The sequence below is a fragment of the Genypterus blacodes genome, unplaced genomic scaffold, assembly GCF_046128005.1.
Source record: "Genypterus blacodes isolate CSIRO-AG114 ecotype Tasmania unplaced genomic scaffold, CSIRO-AGI_Gbla_v1 ptg000011l_1, whole genome shotgun sequence".
In the NCBI taxonomy this organism is placed as follows: Eukaryota; Metazoa; Chordata; class Actinopteri; order Ophidiiformes; family Ophidiidae; genus Genypterus; species Genypterus blacodes.
In genome coordinates this window covers 164,618-185,487 of record NW_027466825.1, presented here as the reverse complement: position 1 = coordinate 185,487, position 20,870 = coordinate 164,618, and the positions used below count along the sequence as shown (strand labels likewise).

At 43.0% G+C, this 20,870-nt stretch overlaps 2 protein-coding genes and 1 non-coding gene across 6 annotated transcripts; all 3 read right to left on the bottom strand.

Moving 5' to 3' along the window:
- Positions 1–59: 59 nt before the first annotated feature.
- Positions 60–14,013, bottom strand: dtx4a (deltex 4, E3 ubiquitin ligase a). 3 transcript variants are annotated; one of them, XM_076160595.1, is made up of 11 exons: positions 13,640–14,011; positions 13,006–13,249; positions 12,718–12,844; positions 10,137–12,529; positions 7,086–8,259; positions 2,262–2,323; positions 1,884–2,045; positions 1,726–1,787; positions 1,197–1,517; positions 1,017–1,106; positions 60–926 (listed from the first exon to the last, which is right to left on the bottom strand). In XM_076160595.1, exons 4-11 carry the CDS (start codon positions 10,579–10,581, stop codon positions 696–698), a joined length of 2,547 nt encoding a protein of 848 aa, XP_076016710.1. In that variant the 5' UTR covers positions 10,582–12,529; positions 12,718–12,844; positions 13,006–13,249; positions 13,640–14,011; the 3' UTR covers positions 60–695. The 3 variants fall into 3 exon arrangements, with proteins under 3 accessions (XP_076016710.1, XP_076016718.1, XP_076016702.1); XM_076160603.1 differs by lacking the exon at positions 13,006–13,249 and having other exon boundaries at positions 10,137–10,351; positions 10,575–12,529; positions 13,640–13,941; XM_076160587.1 differs by lacking the exon at positions 13,006–13,249 and having other exon boundaries at positions 13,640–14,013.
- On the bottom strand, positions 11,411–11,482 carry trnaa-cgc (transfer RNA alanine (anticodon CGC)). Its single transcript has one exon. It is a non-coding gene; the product is annotated as a tRNA-Ala (tRNA).
- A 905-nt stretch (positions 14,014–14,918) lies between the features above and the next one.
- coro1b (coronin, actin binding protein, 1B) lies at positions 14,919–20,780 on the bottom strand. 2 transcript variants are annotated; one of them, XM_076160876.1, is made up of 11 exons: positions 20,352–20,780; positions 19,265–19,470; positions 18,933–19,055; positions 18,659–18,788; positions 17,980–18,161; positions 17,724–17,843; positions 17,508–17,612; positions 17,269–17,414; positions 17,119–17,176; positions 16,524–16,856; positions 14,919–16,438 (listed from the first exon to the last, which is right to left on the bottom strand). In XM_076160876.1, exons 2-11 carry the CDS (start codon positions 19,466–19,468, stop codon positions 16,316–16,318), a joined length of 1,524 nt encoding a protein of 507 aa, XP_076016991.1. In that variant the 5' UTR covers positions 19,469–19,470; positions 20,352–20,780; the 3' UTR covers positions 14,919–16,315. The 2 variants fall into 2 exon arrangements, with proteins under 2 accessions (XP_076016991.1, XP_076016997.1); XM_076160882.1 differs by lacking the exon at positions 20,352–20,780 and adding an exon at positions 20,221–20,242.
- Between the last annotated feature and the right edge of the window lie 90 nt (positions 20,781–20,870).

The window sequence follows — 20,870 nt, the reverse complement described above, 5'->3', positions numbered from 1 at the left end:
CTGTCACCCAAAATATAAAAGATGCAAAATGAAGATATAAAAGTGATAGCATGGAAACAATATCATAACATACCAAGTTTACATAATATACACCAATACAATTGAAAAATAAAAACCTAAAAAGGAATGTAGTTCTGAAAAAGTACCACTAGAGGTCAGCAAATGTCCATGCTCAGATATCCAGTTACACAAACAAATTTGAATTCTCTGCAGTGAGAAGTTTTTTTAGTTTCTGCTCGTGGACTAGAAAGAGAACATTAATTCTATTCCTACACTGCTTTCCCTCCATCCCGTCCTGCTTTTCCACTTTTCCACGTAGCAGCAGTCATGTTACGCGCCTTGTCAGGTCAGCGAAACGTATTACATTCTTGTCATTCTTGTTGGATTCTCACAGTATAAATGACTGGTTTTAAACTCTAACACTGAATTGTATGTGCACAGTGGTCTCAAACATATAACATCTGCAATCTTGACACTGTTACTGCATCAGGAAACAAATTGCTGCTCACACATTGAAAACCAACTCATGCGAGAAATTTTCAGTCTCAGTAAATTCCGCTGAAACCCCCAGTCTGGGTTTCACCAAGTTCCAGTAAAGAGTTTTAGATTGTTCTGCCTCTGCTTCATTCCTGACCAACATTTTGGATTTTGGAAAGTTCAGGGCTTCAGTCGGCTTTTTTGTGTTGGTGTTTACTTCAGTCTCTGAGTAGACACTCTTCCTCTGTGATGCCCTGCGCCTTGAGCTCCTCCAGAACGTTGTCCAAGTGCCCAGGGTCTGGATAGCCGTGGCCCGTCAGGTTGGAGCCAAACTCCGTTTTGTGGTGCACCTCGTTCCAGATAACTGTATCCGACTCTCCAGTCGTACTGGAAGTGCCCACAGAGAAAATGAGGCGGCGGTCCCATGCCACCAGCAGCAGTCTTAGAACCTGGATAGGGAGATAGAGGAATGCCACTTTGTGACATGATCTTGTCATGTATTTAAGGCTAGAAAGATTGTGTAGATGATGGGGCCTTACCTTGCGTCCTTTTTCGCTGTCAGGAAGGTAGCAGTGTCTGGGGAATCCACGAGCAGTAAACGGCTTGCCAGGGTTTGGGTGCTCAGGTCCCTAAGGATCATGACATCAGAGGAGATCAGATCTAAGCCAACAGCCAATACACCTGTTCAAACTGTTACATTGACAGGTGGCCTGATTTACCTGGATGCCAGGAGGGATGTTGTATATAATCCGAATGGTCTTGCAGTCGGGGTGGCCGGGTAGCGAATGGGGAATGACGTGGTATTCCATCTTTCCAGGGGGCTGGTTGCCGGTCTTGACTCCATAGATGGTCTTACAGGTGGGACACTGCAGGCTGCCGTCCTTATTGCCATTGTTGTACATTGCAACAAGGCACTGGAGGTGGTACTGGTGACCACACTGTGCCAGACGGCCCACTGACTCCGCTCGGGAGATTCCACCCACTCCGGGGCCCTTATAGCCAGATGGGCCAGCAAGGGCCTCCATGCAGATGGTACAGTCCTAGGTTGGGAGGAATGTTTAATTTCTTGTCTTTCTTTAATTCCAATGATTCCCTAGTAATTTGGAGAAAAGCTGCCGGCTCAAGTGACTGAACAACTGAAAGTGTTTCTTGTCTGAACTAATTAATTACATTCCAACTGAATTATTATTTTAATTTTCACATCAAAATTGTGACTGAAACAATCATGACGGTAGATTATTAACTCACCTCATCAGGGGGATTGCGGACCTTCTGCAGGTACCGCTTAACCACCTCCTCGGGGGTCTTACCTGAGACAGTCAAACAGATGTTTAAGTCACTATGTTCCATTCACCAGTGGTGATTATAATGTGTGTGAACAAACATGAGACAGTGGTTTTTCCCACCTTTTCGGGCCTGTTTCTTGGTGGTCTTGCGGCAGCAGTGGCCAAGACCAGGTACAGGCTTGATGTCACTCTTGCTGACAGGAGGAGGATGAAGCACCAGCTTTGGGGGCCGAGTCAGGCAGACTGGAAGTCCTGCTGCACTCATCAAGATGCCTGTAATACCTGGTAAGACCAGCAGATGGGGTGTAAAACACTGAAATCGAAGTTTCCCTTTGCATGTTGCAATCTTTATCCAGGAAATGATCTATTAACCTTAGTCAGACAGGCTGGCTAGTGACTTTAGCTTAAATACCACTTAAGTATGAGTTACCTATCCTAAAACATGATAACTAACATCTTTTTCGACATGAATGTATGATTTAGATTGTAGATTTGTACCTGCTAGTGCAGGGTGGACAGGACTGGATCCATTCAGGTTCTTCACTGGAACTGTTGGCACTCTGAAATACATAGAAAACACATGAAGCAACATTATTCTGTGAAATGTCGACAGGCAAATGGCTCCTCATACTCGATTTTGAGGTCCTCAAATCTGATGAGTCATCTCTAAATGGGTAGGATGACACACAACATATGCTATTTTCTCGACAAACAGCACGTCAACATGTTAAGGAGCTTTAGCAGAGTCATCGCCTGGAATAGCACCATGACACACTGTCCTATACTGCCATGTAGAGCTTAATATTTAAGGTCAGGGTGCTAGTCTGCTCCTCAATTGTGTGAATTTCCCCGTTGTGGGATGTATAAAGGATTATTTTCTCCTAAACATCACATCAGGTGTTCCTATTTGTAACCAGTAAACCAATTTTTTCCAAATATGAGAATTCTGAAACAACCCATTGTTATAGCGCGTCTCTTCTCAAACCTCCTCATGATAATAGCTTGTGAAAGGTGCAATAACCTCTTTTTTGCTACAGATGTGCATACTTACGGCCTGCCAGTTTTGATGACGGTCATCTTTCCTTCTTGGAACCACCAAAAACACAACTTGGGACTTACTCCTGCACTCCTCTATCCACCTTTATCTCAATATTCCCTCTGTTCTTTTCTCTAGCCTGGTGATCTGTACACCAGATCTTGGTCTCGCTCTGTGTCGTCTCTGTCTGCGTCTCGTGCCGCTTTCCTTTTTATACCGTTAATCCACCTGTTTCCATCTGTTGACTAAATTCTGTTTGTGAGCCAGGGGGGATTACCTGTCAGTTACCACGTCACAGTGCCAGGCAACCATAAGGCTTTAGCACGTACGGCAATTACACAGAATATACTAACACTGCACCTTTGCATTGCTATTACTATACTATATGTCAGTACAGTCATATTTATATTATGGAAATGCACACAGATCATTTGAATTGTATTTTCCATACGTTTCTGGCCACAAATACTGAGGCTGACAGTGCAGGGGAATTATTTAAGAATTGACTGGAGGTAACAGGAGTTGTGTCAAAAGTGTTTTCACACGACTGAATCAGCATCATCTCAGCTGTTTCAGACCTGTTTGTTACTGAACAGCAAATTCATTGACGTATCCCCCATTCTGAGCGTACAGTATATTTTAGTCCACCAGATCCTGATTGTTACCTGTGTCTGGTCATTATGCACAGATTGATAATCTGTCATAGGATATACTGTATAATGCATGAGTCTGTAGAGATCAACACAACACGCTCCCCACCCTTCCAATTTTGAGTAATGCTGATAACAAACTAATCAACCAACCAGCAAATGTGGGTGAAAATCATTTAAGGTAAATATATTCCCAACTTTTTTGTTATATTAAAGTCATGAAGATGTCAGGGATTCTGTGTGCTTGTGCTTCCTTCCGTTCACCAACTAACAAGCAACGTGTGTGAGCTATTAATATCCTGCTTCATGTGATCGAAACTGTCACAAGACGCGCTGACTAACCAGGTTAAACCTGAATAACATTAAGCGTACCCTTCAGTTAACAGCCTAAAGTTATGAGATAATTAACATTATTGTTTCAGGTAGCAAGTTTGAGCAAATGATTAAAGGAGAGAAAGGGTGGGAAAGGCACGAGGTGTGTTAGTCACGTTTCTTTGATCCTAGCTAATCTAGCAGCATTAGAGTCGCCTCCATCTGGACCGGTGGATGACACAAACTGCAACATATGGCGCCAATCACAAATACACACACACAAAAACACACACACATACACTTTCACACGTAAACGAAGTTACACTGAAAACTGGAATCTGTACCAATATCTCAGCTCAGGCACAAATGAATGAAGTGTGTGATATTTTTTGTTGTTGCGCCGATACACTCAAAACAAACCCACAGTAGTTCTGGGAGAAAGGTGCAGAACAGGTGTGTGGACCAACGGTAACGCTTGTCACTGTGATAATCTGTGACGTTTGAGACCCTTCACGAAATGAGCCATCTGTTATATTTTCATTTCCGGCAAAGTCTCTCCTCACAAACATGCAACAATACATAATAAGAACAGTATTTTTTTCAATGGGATCAAGCTTTTAAAAGTAATCAACGTAAATTGCATGGTTAGTTTAATTAGGGCTCCTTTATATTCCAACGACTGTAAAGAAATACTTATATTTGAGCATCTACAGCCACTGCTTAAGACAAAGATAAAAGTAAACAAAACATTTATTTTTAAGGCTTTGAACCTGAGTACATTTTGAGTCTGGTATTGGTTGGAATTTAACACAACTAAAACATATTTCAAACTGTTCATTTACTACCACAAATACAACTACTGGTAGTAAAGTCAAAACTTCTCCTTCAACTAAATTGGTATTCTCTTTAAATGAGCCCAGGTAAGGTTTCGATCTTGATCCCTTATCCATAGATTAGCCAAATAAAGTCATAAACCACAATGACAAACAATGGCTGCATTGGGATTTTTTGGGTTGCCATAATTTGGCGTTCGTGTGGTATCTAATATTATTTCTTGCTTGAGAAGGTGGTAAGGTGATGAGTACAGTTTAACATAAAACCGAGCACAAGGAGAGAGGGAGGTGACCCAGCAGAGAGATGCTGAAAGGATGGATCAGTGCGACTCTGGTGATCTGCGTGGCGTTCGTTTTTAGCTCGAATATGAGACCATCTACCGGACAGTGGAGCACTGTGACCTCATGACCTAGTCATTCACACCACTTGAATAACAACAAACAGGAGCAACACACATGTGGTATTTGGTATAACTCTCAGGCTTTGCTGCTGCAGAACTGCTGGTTTATAGAATTTATTTGAGATGATCCCAGGATTTACAAGATGAATGTTGGGCAGTGTTAATGTTTAGTAGTCCATGCATTATAATTCAGGCAATACAACGGACCTTGATGAACTTTAGGTTTCATTTCATATAAACAACCATGTCTATTTAGCTGTAAACGCAATCTGATGGTGAATCTGAATGTTAGAATTTGTAACATCCTCATAATCACCTGCAAATAATGCTTTCCTGCTACTATAATTGAGGGCAGGCAGGTGTCTGGGCATGTGTCTGTTTGTCCAGAGCTGCAACAAGCACCATTTACACAAAATTGCCTGTTGTTCAGCAGTTCCAAAAACGACTTTTCTCTGCGCACATTACGGAATATGGGACTATTTTGAGAACATACTGGAGAAAAACAGCTGCCACATTCCACTCCCAAAGGGAACTCATTTGCACAATACTGAAGGAGACGGAAACGTCACTGTCAAGAAGATGACAATGCAAAGCGCAACAGTTAGCTCAAGCAAATGAAGCAATGCAAAGTGCAACAGTTAGCTCATGCAAATGAAACTCCACAACACACAGGTAAGAATGACCTGATGTAATCACTGTATACAAACCACCTACTTCAAATGTGGCCGTTGCCTAGAATGAAGGACATGGCTAATTTTATTCAAGAAACACAATATGCGCACCCCATACCCCTTATTTAAATATGGCCTCACTCGACCATGAGGTTTTACTACCTGACTTTTCAGATGACCACTGTGAGGAGAGACAACACAAAATGAAGCAAACAAAGTCATTAAAGTTGCCTCAGGCCTCAGGTAAATATTGATATTAATGTAACAGCTAACACATGGTGTCCACTGCACACATACCATCTTACTTACACGAAGACACTGCTCATGTGCGGATCATATCAAACACCTGTCTGACTTTTCAACTAACCACTGTGAGGACGATCGCCAAATAAGGAAGCTCAGCAGGTCTTTGGGGCCACCTAAGGCCACAGATAAACTCATTCTTTACTAATTAGGGCAGGAGCAACGGGGGGAGGAAAGAGGGTCAAGGGAAGCTGGGGTGACAGGGTGAAACTAGGGGAAAGCGCCCAAAGGGCCCTTCAGGTTTCCCACTAGAGCACTTTGCTTGAGCACTTCGCTCCACTGCTCATAATTAAGCAACGATACTAGACATTACCTATGACACAGTTGCAGCTTTGTGCCACAAATTGGAACCAGGACCAAGCCTGGGCCACAATGGTTGCTACGGTTACCAATCCAAGTTCTCTCTCTCTCTCTCTCTCTCTCTCTCTCTCTCTCTCTCTCTCTCTGTCTCTCTCACTCTCTCTAACACCACACCACAGTTGCCAGGCTTTTCTCATTCCTCGAGGCCCCAAGCCCCAAAAATTTAAAAACAACTATGTGTTGTGCACGTGAATTTTAGGGGACAAAGTGGAACCTGTGCATTGTTTGCCGGACCCCTCATCCTGTCCCATCACTGAGCAGTTACTGTACATTATTCATGTCTGAAATGAGAACACCAATGAGAGCTTCAACGACCTGCATTGTTTTCCCAGGACATGAATGGATGAATTGGACTTTGTCACAGAAGATTAAAGGCTTATGAATGCTGATGATCATAAGCAGATATTCAATAACTACAGAGGACTTCAAACAAACAGAAAATCCATGATGAGTGGTTTTATTGCTCAATCTGTCTGTTTTGGTCTGATGTTTTTGTGACTGTTACATAAACACTATATTAATAAGAATGTAACCCAATGTGACATTTTACTAATAAACTTTTGTCAACTAATATTTCTATGCTGGCGTTTACAAAAATGACGTCATGGAGTAAACATAGCGAGTGACACTACTGTAAAAGACATCGTTGACATCGAGGGGTGCTATTTAAGAAAAATGTGTTAAATGATGAAAACAATAGAAAATTGCTCCTTTCAACCAGAAGTTGACATTCAGCTGCAGTGGTTGGCTACTCACCCAGAGGCGATAAGGGCACGTGATTGTGCCATGGCGATGCGCTGCAATGCGGGGCGGCTCAGACCTGTAAGGCTGGAACGGGGCGGCAGAGGGGCAGCGCAAGCAGCAGCCCCGGACGACGACACCGGGCCCAGGACACGGGCCGAGGGTGAGGGCGTGCAGGTGGAGGCAACTGTGGAGATGAGCGGAGGGCCAGGGTTGGGCAGTGTAGAGGAGGCAGAGAGGGAGGAAGAGGTGGAGGCGTGGGGGAGAGAGGTGGCAACAGATAAGGGCATGATGGAGGGTGGGCCAGGAGGTGGAGGAGGCGGCGGGAGAGGTGGAGGAGGAGGCCGCGTAGAGGAGATGGATAGGGTGGCGGTGGCTGAACCGAGAAGAGAGAGAGAGTGGGCGAAGCTTCCTCCAACACCAAAGGCAGCACTACCAAGACCTCCGCCACCAAAAATACCCATCCCTCCTGCACCCCCCATACCTCCAAAACCCATACCACCTGCAGCTCCACCTATGGCTGTCCTGTGAGGGGAAAATGAACGTGACATGGATGGCGGCCGAGGCAGGGTTAGTGAGTAAGACCCCGCTGGGATAGGATGACCGCCTATTTTGGGACTCGGTGGTTTGGTCTGGGGTGGCCTCCGACCTAGTGTGTGAGCAGTCGACATTGTGCCTGCTTTGACACTCAGCACCAACATGCACTGCTGGCAAGCGCAGGGTTGTCCCAGTGAGGTGATGGTTGACGCGGGCAGCGCACCACTCGGGTAGGCGCTCCCGTTGCCAGTCCCGCTGCTGCTCATTCCGATCCCCATGCCCACGCCGGAAACATCCACCCCTAGCAGTCCCCCGGGGCCGGGCATGGATGTGGGGCCCCAGGCATGGTGAGATTTGGGAAGGGGACCTGACACCAGGGGGTAAGCCAGGTCAGACCGGCGCTGGATGCGTCGGCAGCGTTGTGTCTGCCCGTTGATTTGGGTCATGCTTTCAAAGTCGATGAAGTAGCAGAAACCCAGCGGCGCCAGGTCCAGCCAGGGCTGCTGACGATCACGTGCCGCCTGAATGGCGATGCCGACCTCAGTGTCGTAGGCCGTCCAACTCCCAGCGTCGTTCTCCCACTCCCACAGCCACCCTTGGCCTGGAGCTGACGTGGGGTCGTAGAAGCTACGTCGTACCGGTCGAAGGGTACCTGAGAAAAGGGTTAACACAACACAAAAGATACAGGCCCATTATGGACCTGTTGCCCTGGTGTGACATTGGATCAGATATCACATCATGTCTTAGGTCATACTGAGAAGAGATTTCTCTGCATCTGCTGGACTCCACCCAAGCCACAAAGTTTGAATAATATAACAAACATCGCTCTGTGGTTGAACATTATTAACTAAGATCAGATCCCCTCAGCTTGTACAGAATTTGGTAAAAAGGCTGCTCCCTTTATCCGGCACACACTATGAACACACTACTGAAGCTGTCCAGCATGACGGGATTTTCAACTTCTTTTAAGAAATATGGAGAAAGCATCTATGGGGATTTGCTCTTGTACATAGCAGTTCAAATGAATCACATTTTTATGATCTATGCTATCTCGTTGTTGTATTGATTGTCCTGTCCGTCTGTAACCTTGTCTGTATTGCTGTTGCTGTCTGACCAGGTCTCAATGAGATTACCTGTATAAACAAAGGTTAAATAAAGAAGCATTCATGCTGCTGGGGGATGAAAGAGGAGCTAAATGTTTGTTGGACACGTGATTGCAGTTGCGGTGGACAAGTAGATTACAACCTGACAAATTCAACACGTCTGTGTTTGCTTACTAAGAATTTGGGCAAACAAGTTGCCCCTGGTAACAGCACATAGCACTCCGAATTCTGATTGGCTGACTGCCTTGATCTGTCCAAAAGCTGGCTGTGTTTACTTTCCCAAGCCGCCCAGGGAAACTCCACAAAATCTCCATAGAGATTCTTCCAAACCAAATCCTGTTTCTTCAAACACAGATAACTTAGATATTAAAGTGAGAAAAAGATCATGAACTGAAATGTAATGACCTCATCTGTGCTAGTTTGGGTATATATATCTATATTCACTCCAATACAAATGAAAGCATTAATAAACATAATCTTCCCTAAACATTATAACATTGTTTGAAACACAGTTCACACTCCCCAGTCTGATATGATCCACGTGACTCTCCAGGCAGATACACTTCACTGAATAAACTAAAAATGTAATTGTATGATATGTAAGCATCCAATGTAATAGTGTTTTCAAATAAATTCAGGTGCTTCATTTAGAGCAAAATTCTTTGAAGCCATCTGAAAATACAGACACAATATTATCTAACACAACAACAGAAAAGAGGATTGTTTAATTAGGTCATTTCATAGAAGCACTTGAGACAGTTAACAATAAATAAAACGCAAGAGTGGAGATTAATCACAAAATCTGCTGCTGTTGACCCTGATTTATCAATGGCCACATAATTGTGAATTCTGTCTCCATCTCTGCTATTAGAAGCAGGCAGCAACCCTCCCCATCCAATCTTTGCCAGTTTTGGAAAACAAAGGCTTTTGTCATCCAAAATTGAGAGAGAAGGATGATGCTGGATAGTTTGCCAGCTGATTCCCATCTTGTGGTACCTGCCTCCCACTCTCCTAAATTATTGTTATTGACTAGATTGATTATCTAATGAAAGGAAACACACTTGTCATGCCCAGGTATGAGAGTAATATTGATCATAATATATGCAATTAAACTACAGGGGCAGCATATGTCTGTGTCTGTGTCCTAGGTGCCAAATAATGAATCACAATGAAGGGATGAGCAGTGTAACCGACGGGAGACTGGATTTGGCCATATATTAAACAGGGGCATCATGTCATTGTTGCCTAGGAACATAATCAGTGCATAAATAAAGAGACAACACATCGGCCAAATCATTACAGTTTTCGAGCAGAACCACCATTAAACACCTTCCACGCCATATGATCAATAAAAGGCCTCCACCTCAGGCCCGGTTAGTCACATACCCCCACCGTTACGCCCTCAGCCGCGGGTCTGAGATCTCACCTGTGTCCTGTCGGAACTGGTGCATGGAATGCAAGTCAATGATGTAGGGCGAAAGGCGAGAGTCCACCTGGCCGAGGACAACACTACCACACCGCGGGTCGCTCCGGATGACTGCCTCGATGTGATGACAGACAACCGGGCTGTAGGGCCGCCAACGTCCGTGCTCGTTCAGCCATTCCCATACCACCACGGCGGATGCTAGTAACATCCTATCCCTGCAAGAGCGGAGTAAAATGGAGAACAACAACAATAATAATCCAGTAATTATAAGCGATAGCAGCGGGGGTGACGGCTCGTTTAGAGATACCCTGCTGTTCCGCCGTGCATCCCCGCGCACAGCGGCTCTGCATCCATCTTGGACAGTTTGCAACCCAGATGTGCCTCCTATCTCCGGAGATATATATATAGATATGAGATGACACCATATGCAGAGCGTACCTTCCATGATTGTGTTTGCGGAGATGCAGCAACGAGTCCGTCCTTTAATCAAACGGCGAGGACACGGAGCGTTTCGGGGCGCAAACCTTTGCAGGATGGTTGCATTTTACTCCCTATGCAGATAAGTGACGTCTACTGAAATCATTTCTCCGGCACAATCAAGTTAGGCTGAGAGGAGAAAATGCAACTTGGATGCTCGCGATGAAGCGGGGAACTGTGTCGGACTGGCTTTGGCCGCAACACAGCAAATTATTATAAAGCGGTTACCGCTATGATTTATTTGAAGAAGAAAGAAAGAGACAATTCAAAACAAATTCGTAGATTATTTACCGGTGTCTGTGTGTGTCTGTGTCGTGTCTCCTATCAAAATCAAACCACTATTTATTTCGGATGCTTTCGTAAGATTCCACCTCTGTTCGGTCTTATAAGAAAATTTAAAATGCCGGTTACATATTTGTTTTGTTAAATTTAGTGCTACTTTGGTTGGGTTTACTTGGTGCGTCAGTGATGTGTCTATCGGAAGGCTCTGAGACACGGAGCCACCCAGAAAGAGAGAGACATCTGCCTGTAGATAATGTATCCTGCATTTCCACATAGAAGAATTAATGTTTGACTTTTGTGATTTTAGACACTCACGCCCCGAAACCTTCTGATATCCTATCAGATTGCAGTGATTCCTTAGTTAAGCCAATCACGAAGAGCGGTGAGCGGACATTTCTCACATGTCATTGAAGTGACGTATGACATTTCGTTTGTTGCTGATGTTGTTGTGGGTTTTTACATTCCCTTCACTAATTTTCTCCAAACAGAGACTGTGATAAATTGTGACAAAAGAATGGAGATGCCGGGGATTGAACCCGGGACCTCATACATGCGAAGCATGCGCTCTACCACTGAGCTACATCCCCATTGGCCAGGAAAATAGTCACTGTGTTCAACTTTGTTTAAATACAGCCACACATTGATTAGGTTGTAAGGTTTCACTTGAAATAAATACAGATACTTTCTTTTTAAACATCTTGTATTATTGCAGGCATTAACGTTGAATAGCATGCGAAAGAATGTGGTTGGAAGTCATTGCATTTAATTTAACAGAAACATTAAAAACCAAAGGAAGCTTATTTCCCTTCTATAATATAGAGACTATTAGCAAAAAAGTCAAAGCTAACATAAGGTTGAAGTAATTTGAGCCTGTTTTAAACAAAAGATACAATTGTTTACATAATAAGAATTCAAGTCTTAAATTTTAATTGACCATAATCAACAGAAATATCTTAACAAGCAGTAGACTTATGATGATTTCCTCTTAATCCTATCTCACAGTAAAGTGACATCACTGGCCGTACCCTCTTTACTCTCTTCTTCAGACCAGATGGCACTGCCAGAGAACTGGTTTAAGTCTATCAACAAACCCGCCCCTGCACTTGCTTCCCCTTTATCTTCATCCCCCAATTTCAACCCCTTTCCCTCACTTTGACCCTCTGTCTCTCCCTTGGCCTCCTTCTGATCCATTAACCTGGCCCGGTCCCCCACTTCTGCGCTCTCCAAACTACAGTTATCATAAGCGTCATCTTCAGCTCCCTTTGTGTCACCACACTCCTCTACATCACTCCTCTCCTCTTGCTCGTAGATGTTGCTGTCACTCCTTTGACTCCCATTCTCCACCGTTCCCGCCTCGGCTTGGACATTCTGCATTTCCTCCCCATCCTCCTCTGGATTACCTTGAGGCCACAGGTGGACTCCGAGGTATGTCTCCAGAGTTATCACTGCGCCTCTCATCTGGTCCCTAACCCCCCCCTCCTTGTACACCATGCGTTGGACAGTATATTCTCCATTGGTCTCCTTGTTCAACTTTTTGTACAAGAAGAACAGCAATGCAAGGAGGAGTACAAGGAAGCAAAACAGGATCAGCACAGTTTTAGTAGATGTTGTGTATTTGACGTCTTCAGTCATGTCTAGAATCGGTAGAGAGAGAGAGAGAGAGAGAGAGAGAGAGAGAGAGAGAGAGAGAGAGGGTCACTCTGTAAATTCCCACTTATTTGGGCATTTAAACAGGTTGAAACAGATTCAGTTGCTAAATGTATTGTTTTTTTTAGTCCCATGTAAAATCCCAAATCACATTATATTCAGAAATGTACTCTACCTCCTCAATAAATTCACTGTTGAGTAGAAAATTTGTCGTCCTTGCAGTCACAGGCTGAATTTTGCAGTGTATTTTTGAAGAAATTATGAAGTTTTCAACCCAAAGAGATCCATTTGGAATCCAGGATCTGAAAAAAAAAGTCAGAACAATGTAACTATGTTAAACGTTTAACAACTTTAATTGTACAAACGCAAACACAAAATGACAAAAACTATTGAATCCTAATCCTTTCACAATTTTAAGTCAGGTATGCTCTTAGCTGTTGGTTTTGGAAGGAAATGCACTTACGATTTCTTGTGACCTGAAGTTCTTTTGCCTACCTATGTTGAACGCACTTATTGGAAGGCACTTTGGAGAAAAGCATCTGCTAAATGACTGTAATGTAATTTAATGTAATGTAATGTAGCAGCTGTAACCATACACATTTAATCGTATGCAACTTTGAGACGAAACAGGAAGTGTCTGTATGACCAAAAACTTTCTGTGGCAAGGGACAGGAAGTTAGCAGGCACATCTCAGAGCTGCAGGTTTCCTGTCAAAATGATAATTAAACAGCATCAGCCAGCTATCCCGCCAAAGTAACCTTCTAAAAGTTAATGTCTATACATCGACAAATGATAAATTAATACTACAAAAGATTTCAAAATACTTTAAAGTCATCAAACCAAATATATGTTTGAAACTGAAAGACAAACGTGTAAGTTGGCCAAATCAATTTTTTCTTATTTTTGTCAGAGAGTATACAGAAGACTCTAAATCATTCATCTATCGCAGAAATATGAGCGTGTTTAAGGGATTTTATAAAATATAGGCATCAAGAGGTAATCTGGAAATGTATATACAAACAAGCAAATACATTACCTAAGAAGCTACAAATGTACATTACAATATAAAATGGAATAATATACCTCCAAAAACTTACCAAATATGTTGGTAGAACATTTCTTGTGCCAGACAGGGTGATGAGAGTGGCATGTATCATTTATAGTGCCTCAGGAAAGTGTGATAGTGGAGAGAGGAGAGATGCGCGAAATGTGGTGTAGGCGGAGGTGAAGGCTGAAATGTGTAAGAACACATATTCAAAGCTAGGGGGTTCTTCAAATAGGGTGTGGTGGAAACATAGATCAGAAAATGTGCAGCTATATTTATAAAAAGGGGAAGGTAAATTTGAATACAGTATACTGAAGCTTTTAAATAAATCTACACTCAATCTGCAGTGTCTCAATTTAATTAAACACTGATTTGTTGCAAGAAAGTATACGCAGTATGTATGAAAATTGAATAGAGCTTTTGAATGAGCAAATAAATATGTGTTGACTGGAATTCACCTTTCATCACATATTTCTGAATCATAAAGACAACAAATATAAACAAAACCTTAAGGATCAACATCCAGTTCTTGAAATTATATATTAAAAACGTTTTCAATACTGTACAGAGCAAATCAAAGAGTAGCACACCTAACTCATGAATGTAAAACAAGTTGACCACATCCTGTTTTTCGCCTGCACTCAACAAAGGAAACTTCACAGTAAACCTGAAGAAATAAAAAGCACATTTTATCACTCAGTCAGGGGGCGGAAACAATTCTTTGATGTGCAACATTCACAATCTTGTCTTGTCTTGTAAATTTTTTATATTTCTGTTACTTTAGTTTCTTTAGATGTGAGCTTTTTCCCCATGAGACACTCACTCAGTTCATTTCAGTTCAGTTGCACAGCTGACCCCATTAAACCTCATAGATTACTAACAGGATTGACGTCAAAAGGACTTTGACTGCTTTGAAGCCATTCTCCTTAGGAATTTACTCAAAACAGGGTGATAAGCTTCACCTACGGAGGCTGAGGAGGGTCATTTTCATTTAACCAGACAGCAGCATCTTTTGTGTGATGTTATGCAAAAATTTCACGTCTCCTTTTTTTTTGTTGCAACTCCTACCTAGAGTTGGAACAGTGTACCTCCTGGGTGCTCAATCATTTTGGTCTGATGGTCCATTGACACCCTTTATTTTTGAATGTGTTATCAGATAGCTGCTTGCACTATCGGTTGGTTACTGGTGTTTGTCGTCTTTTGTTGTGTCCAGAGGCATATAATGTATTTCCACTGAAGAATTCACAGATTACCACAAGATAATTGGTTTGAAAAGCTTTAAAACATAATCAGGACATGTATGTGATAATAAAAAAGAGCTTCTTCATAAATACAAAGGAGGAATGAATGTTTATTAGGTTTGCACAGTGTAGTGTCATTTATCCTGCTACTGGTCAACAATCACATAGACACGTCTTGGGAAATCGCCACATAAAGAAATACGAATTACTTAAGTAATCGCAGAATAAGAACAATGCAAAATGTACCATAGTTATACTGACTTGATGGAGAGGGAACAGATCAATGCAAAACCAGTAAAGTGTGGGGGCAAAAAAACCCACAAAAATAACAAATAAAAGAGCTTTCTGTCTTTTAACACCAATACAAACCTGCGTCTTCATCAGACTAAACTGTTTCTATTCATGTTTGAAAAATCTTCACATCTCATTGTGTCTTCATCTTGTATGTGCATTTAAAACATGCGAGCGGTTACTTTTAGTTATTTTGTTGAATTAGTGTTAGTTGCGTCTGCTGTAGCCTCACATACACCCCGTGTTCACACCAGTTGCCTCTAATCTTTAAACCTGTGTGCAGCCTTCTTCCTACTAATCTCAATGGGAAAAAGAAAGAAGGTTCAACAAAAACAAAAGTTCCTTGTGGACACATTTGTTTCAGTTTAACCTTCCTGACATCACAGAAAATTAGTCCCTGTGACTTCACAACGCTACTGTTCTTTCCTGACAACAAGAGGTACAAATTCACAAAAAGTTCGCCTTTTCTACACAGAATTACAATACACGCACAGTAAATATGTCACTACATTGTTTATGAACCCCCATTCGCACAGAACTGACATAGCCATGATTTGTGTCCAAGCTTATTTCCCAACCCTTAATGCACATACAGTACGTCTTCTTCAGTTAATGACACAAAGCACACACTGAACCAACATTTTGGGCTCTGATAACATAGTATAACAGCTTTAACTAAGTGATTTAACAGCCCTATTAGATATGTTTTCTCAGTGCGAAAGAGGAGAAACATTGCAAGTGAATAATCGCTTTGCTACATCACAAATGATCAAGATGTAACCACCAAAAGAATTTTAATAGAATTCTGTTCATTGCAAACTTGTGCATTGATTTAAGGGAATGCTACCATGAATGTGTGTAATACTATGCAACATACACCTCATTCAAAGCTCATCGGAAATGCTCATTTGATTATATTACGTCATACGTATGAACCAGTTTTGCAAAGCTCAAAGCTGCATTATATGCACCGTTGCTGCTACTCTAAACATTATTCTCTCACTCTATGCAGATGACTTCGCTTTTTTTGCCCACAGTCTGTTCAAATTGCAGTCTTGACCTTTTTGCCAGCCTCTGTCACTAATTTTTGCTACATTCTCCCACTCATACATCTTAAGGTACTGCTGATTCTAATAAGGCTATAGTCAACGGATTTAGGAAGAACCCCCTTCAACTGTATTGCTGCTCTCCAATACTCATACATCCCCATCCTCGATTCGAGCCAGCTGCCGCTCCAGCAGTTCAATCCTTTGGCTCTGAGCAAGTATGACCGCTCGCAGGGCCTTCATTTCTGCAAGCAATTCGTTCAACACGTCATCCTGAGTGGAGGAAAGGGAGAAGACACCGGTCAGGAAACAACTTTGGCAAAAACCTTTGAGACACTGCTTTGTTATGTCAGCTCACCTCTCTCTTCTGCCCCTCTGAAGTGCCATCTGTCTCTCTTGCAACATGCTGCTGCAACTCTTCGTCTCCTTCTGTCTCCACATGGACAGGGGTAGATGTGGGAGGTGCCGCATTGCCTGCTGAAGGTGAGGAGGCCCCAGTCCCAGAGTCCTGCGCTGCAATCTTCGGTTTGCTTCTGAGGATGTCTCTGTGCTTGGATGGAGGTGCTGTGTACCCTTGGCTCAGGGAGACCAGCAGAGGTGGTGCATCCTGCCCAGCAATCCACTCATCTGCCAAGAGAGAAGGCTCCAAGCTGGCTGTGTCTGGGTAAAGATCTCCCTGGAACAGATCGGACTGTAGAGAGATGGAGGTCAGATCATTTAAAGGGGTGTTTGCACTGTACTGGGCATACAGAAACGGGAACAGCATGGTAGAATTGTCATCTGGGGGTTAACCTTTCGATTCTGGTCTCCTCCTAGAGAGCCTGTTTAAGTGTTCTTGAGCAAGACATTGCCTTGCATGGTATGCCCCTGTCATCAGTGAATAAATGGATGTATGCAAGGCCATTATAAAGTGCTTTGGCTAAAAGAAATGATAAAAGCTATACATGGCTTACCTTTCGTGGTACAGTCATGGAGACTGGTTCAACTTTTCTTTCATGCACTTTGTAAAACCTACATCAGAACACAATACATCAGGATTCCTGATCAATGTGTGAGGTATGAATATATGTACAAATAGCTGAGGACAACCAAAACCAACTAACCTGGCAATTTCACACTTGTTGACATCCACACCTCTTTTACTGAGAAAGCCAGCACCTCTCTGAGGCTCCTTGGTGCTATACAAGCTGAGGAAATGAACGTAAGGGGATTCATCTGTCACTTCAAAATACCGGATGGTGGAATCACCCTGAAAGCCAAAAGATAAGAAACATAAGTGAGCCAAACCTGACCAGGAATCAATGCTACACATTGTGCCCATGATCGTATCCTGCAGCTTTACCTTTCCACATAGGTAGATCATGTTTGTGTCGGGGTCATAGAAAGGGAGAAGAACCCCATTGCTCGAGTCCATTTCCTGTACTGCCATCGGTTCAGACAGATCTTTCTGGAAGTGGAAAGCAACCAATTTGTCACCAGCAGAGCAGATGGACATTGTCTTTTGTAGGAATATGAGAAAATTAGGAATTGTTTGCATATTGCGCCTTGTTACACTTACTGCATCCCACAAGGCCAGCTGTCTCTCACTCATACGGCTGAAACCAGTGGTCAGGATCTTCCCATCAGAGAGGAACACAGCTCTCATTGGCCTGGTGCCATCGTGGACCTTCTCTCTCACCTAAGAGTAAATTAGGTTTTAGATTAGATTTAAAAAGTGCTGTAGTCATTTTAATGCATTTATTGTGTGCACTTGTCAGTAGTTCAACAAAGCCGACTGTGTCTATCAGAATACAAAGTAAAAAAGGTGGACCAACCTTGAGAACGGTGCCCCTTCGTGGGTCAATGACGCGCAGTGCCTTGTCCTTACAGACAGTACAGACAGCACTGCCGTCCTTATTCCAACAGACACTGTAGATCAGGTCTGGGTGGGCATCACTTAGCTGGTAGACAAGCTCCCCAGTGCCAACGTTCCACACACACATCATATTGTCACAGCCTGGGAGAGGGTGAAACATTTAGAGTGAAAAAGGAACTGGCATAGAGAGCGACTAGAGAACTGGGAAGGAAGTGTAATTATTTTTCAGGGCAACCATATTCTCCTTTAAACTTGCACTGCATACTACAGATTCCTGAAGAGAGAAACCCAATTCCGTGCTTGTATAATGCAGAAGTAATTGAAGTCACTGAACACCAACTGTGTAAACCAAGAGGCGCTATTCAACTCTCACTATTTACAAATAAGAGTGCACCATCTAGTAATGTGAAATGTTTAGCGGAAAGGTAAAATCATACAATACCCTCGAGTACCACTGGTACTTTTAGGTGCAGTTAAAATTGTCATAGTTGACGGAAGAGCAACAGTACTGATTACATTTGACTTATAAAGTCACCGTAACACACTGGATTTGTTGTGAAACAAAGTAAACACCCTGTTCAGATGCGAGACAACCAGCGTAAATCAAATCTAAACATCTACTTTTATTTTTGTTGTACCTGCTGTCAGAAGGATGTTGAAAGCTGTTGGATGCCAGGCCAGGATTCCCACTCTTTTGCTGTGGCCCTCCAGTGTCACAATGGCCTCTGTCATTGGACTCGTCAGGCCCCCATCTGGGATCTGCCAAACCTACAAAAAAATGATGAACACATGAAAAAGCTCATCCGTCATTTGCTATTGGTGAGGCACAGGTCACATCAATTAAAGAAATATCACTAGACAGCTTTATTAAATAGTCAAAGTGTGCAAATGAGTGTTGTGTACAACTTTGACCTTTACTGTGCAGTCCTCTGAGGCACTTGCGATGATGTTGTCATCATGAGGACTCCACTGGATATCCAGTACTGGCGCTGCATGGCCGCAAACTGTAGGACAGGACTGATCGATTCTGCCACTCTGTGTGAGAAATGGAATTGAGAGAAACATTAAGTGGTCAGACGTTAATGCATAACAGGAATCTAAGCTTAAACACTGTGCTCCGTCTGTGTCTGCTGCACAGAGGTAGTCTTATAAGATATTTTAAGCATTATGGAATAGGCTTTTAAAAATATTCATCTACTGCTTTATCTATTCCTGTTTGTAGTCAAGCACAGAAGCGGTCAAACCTTGCCGATGGGCACGACGAGGAAGGCCCCGCCTCCACCTGCCTCAATGATGACGGCAATGAATTTGGGGTTCACGGCACAAAGGGGACTGTCCCATGTTACACGGGACACTCGGACATCGTCAATGCAATGTTCTGCTTTCCAAGCTTGTGCAAAGACGTGTCGAAATTTGCTCTGTCTGACAACTCCTCTTCGGAAAGACATTTCTGAGGAAGAAAAAACATCAACAAAAAGGAATTACAAGATAAATGGAGCAGTGAAAAGGATGGAAACAAGATGATTATTTAAGTGTATATGAGCACGAACTGCCAAGGTTTAATTATGATAGTGAGCTACTGATAATTGATTTAGATTTATGTATTTTCTTTTTTTCAAGGTGTAAATACTGAACCAACTCTGAACTACAGGATGAATAGATTTCCTTGAATATATGTATATTTATATGTTTTTCATTTCATGGATAAGAGGCCATACCGACACAATCAAAATCAACTGACACAAGTTAGGTTAACACATTCCAGAGGGCTGTGCACACTATTCGTTTGCGTTTTAGTCACTGATTCACTAGCATTTTCCCAAGTACCCGTAAGTGAGAAAGGCATCCAAAGCAGGCAAATTTTTCAGACTGTACGGCTGTCCTGAAAGTACAGTCATGCCTCAAGAGGACAAAAGGCCAATGATCCGCCTGAAACCAAAACATGCAATGAGAGAAAAGGGGGTTGGGCACACCAGTCTGACCAGTGAGGGAGGGGAGCCAGTGTAACCCTATATGCCACATAATGCTTCACAGTTGTCAAAGCAAATTTCCTTTTCACAGGTATATGCATGTCACACAGTAGCTTTAAACCTAATTGCACGTGAGTGAGGCCTAACATCTACAAATTGAGCTCTCAACACACGTTATACTGGACTTTTAATGTCAAAATGGTGTTTCTTTAAAAAAAAGATATAGTTACGTTATTATTATGATTCGGGGCAAACAGACGCCATCAGAGGCCTTCCGGGAAGATATGTGGGTTTGCATTCGGTCGATAAAGCAAATGCGGTAACAAAGGACGTGCAACGTTGTTATTTCCGTGTACAATACCTGCGTTTCAGCGACTTCTCCTAATTGGTGTAGGAGCAGCAAATGTTGTGGCGTGACAGGAGGAGGCCAATAAAATAATCCGCAGCTCGCAGCAGTAACTTAATCCGCTCCTGTGTCCAGGCTGGTGTAAACGTCGGTCAAGTAGACCTGTGACCGAAAACAAGACAAATTCCCACCGAATTATTCACCACCACCATCAGGTATTCAGCCGTGGGGTCGTCGGTATTTAAACACGTGACGCGCGATGTCGCGAAAGGCGAATGAGCATGTCCCGCGTGTTTATACGAGTGTTTAATAGTCCACACGGACGGTGAATGGAGCCTCGGCGATGGATGGAAGTGGTGCAGGTCGCGATCGCCCCGTTCCTGTTTCCAGAGGACTGTTTTGGATCAATGGATGAAGCAATCCCCTAGACTTCCGCCCATGTTAGCACGTATCAAAGACCAATAGGAGTCAAGATAAATATCGCCTAAGCATAACTCGCATGCGTGAAGCAAATGCACATTATTTGGGGCAGCT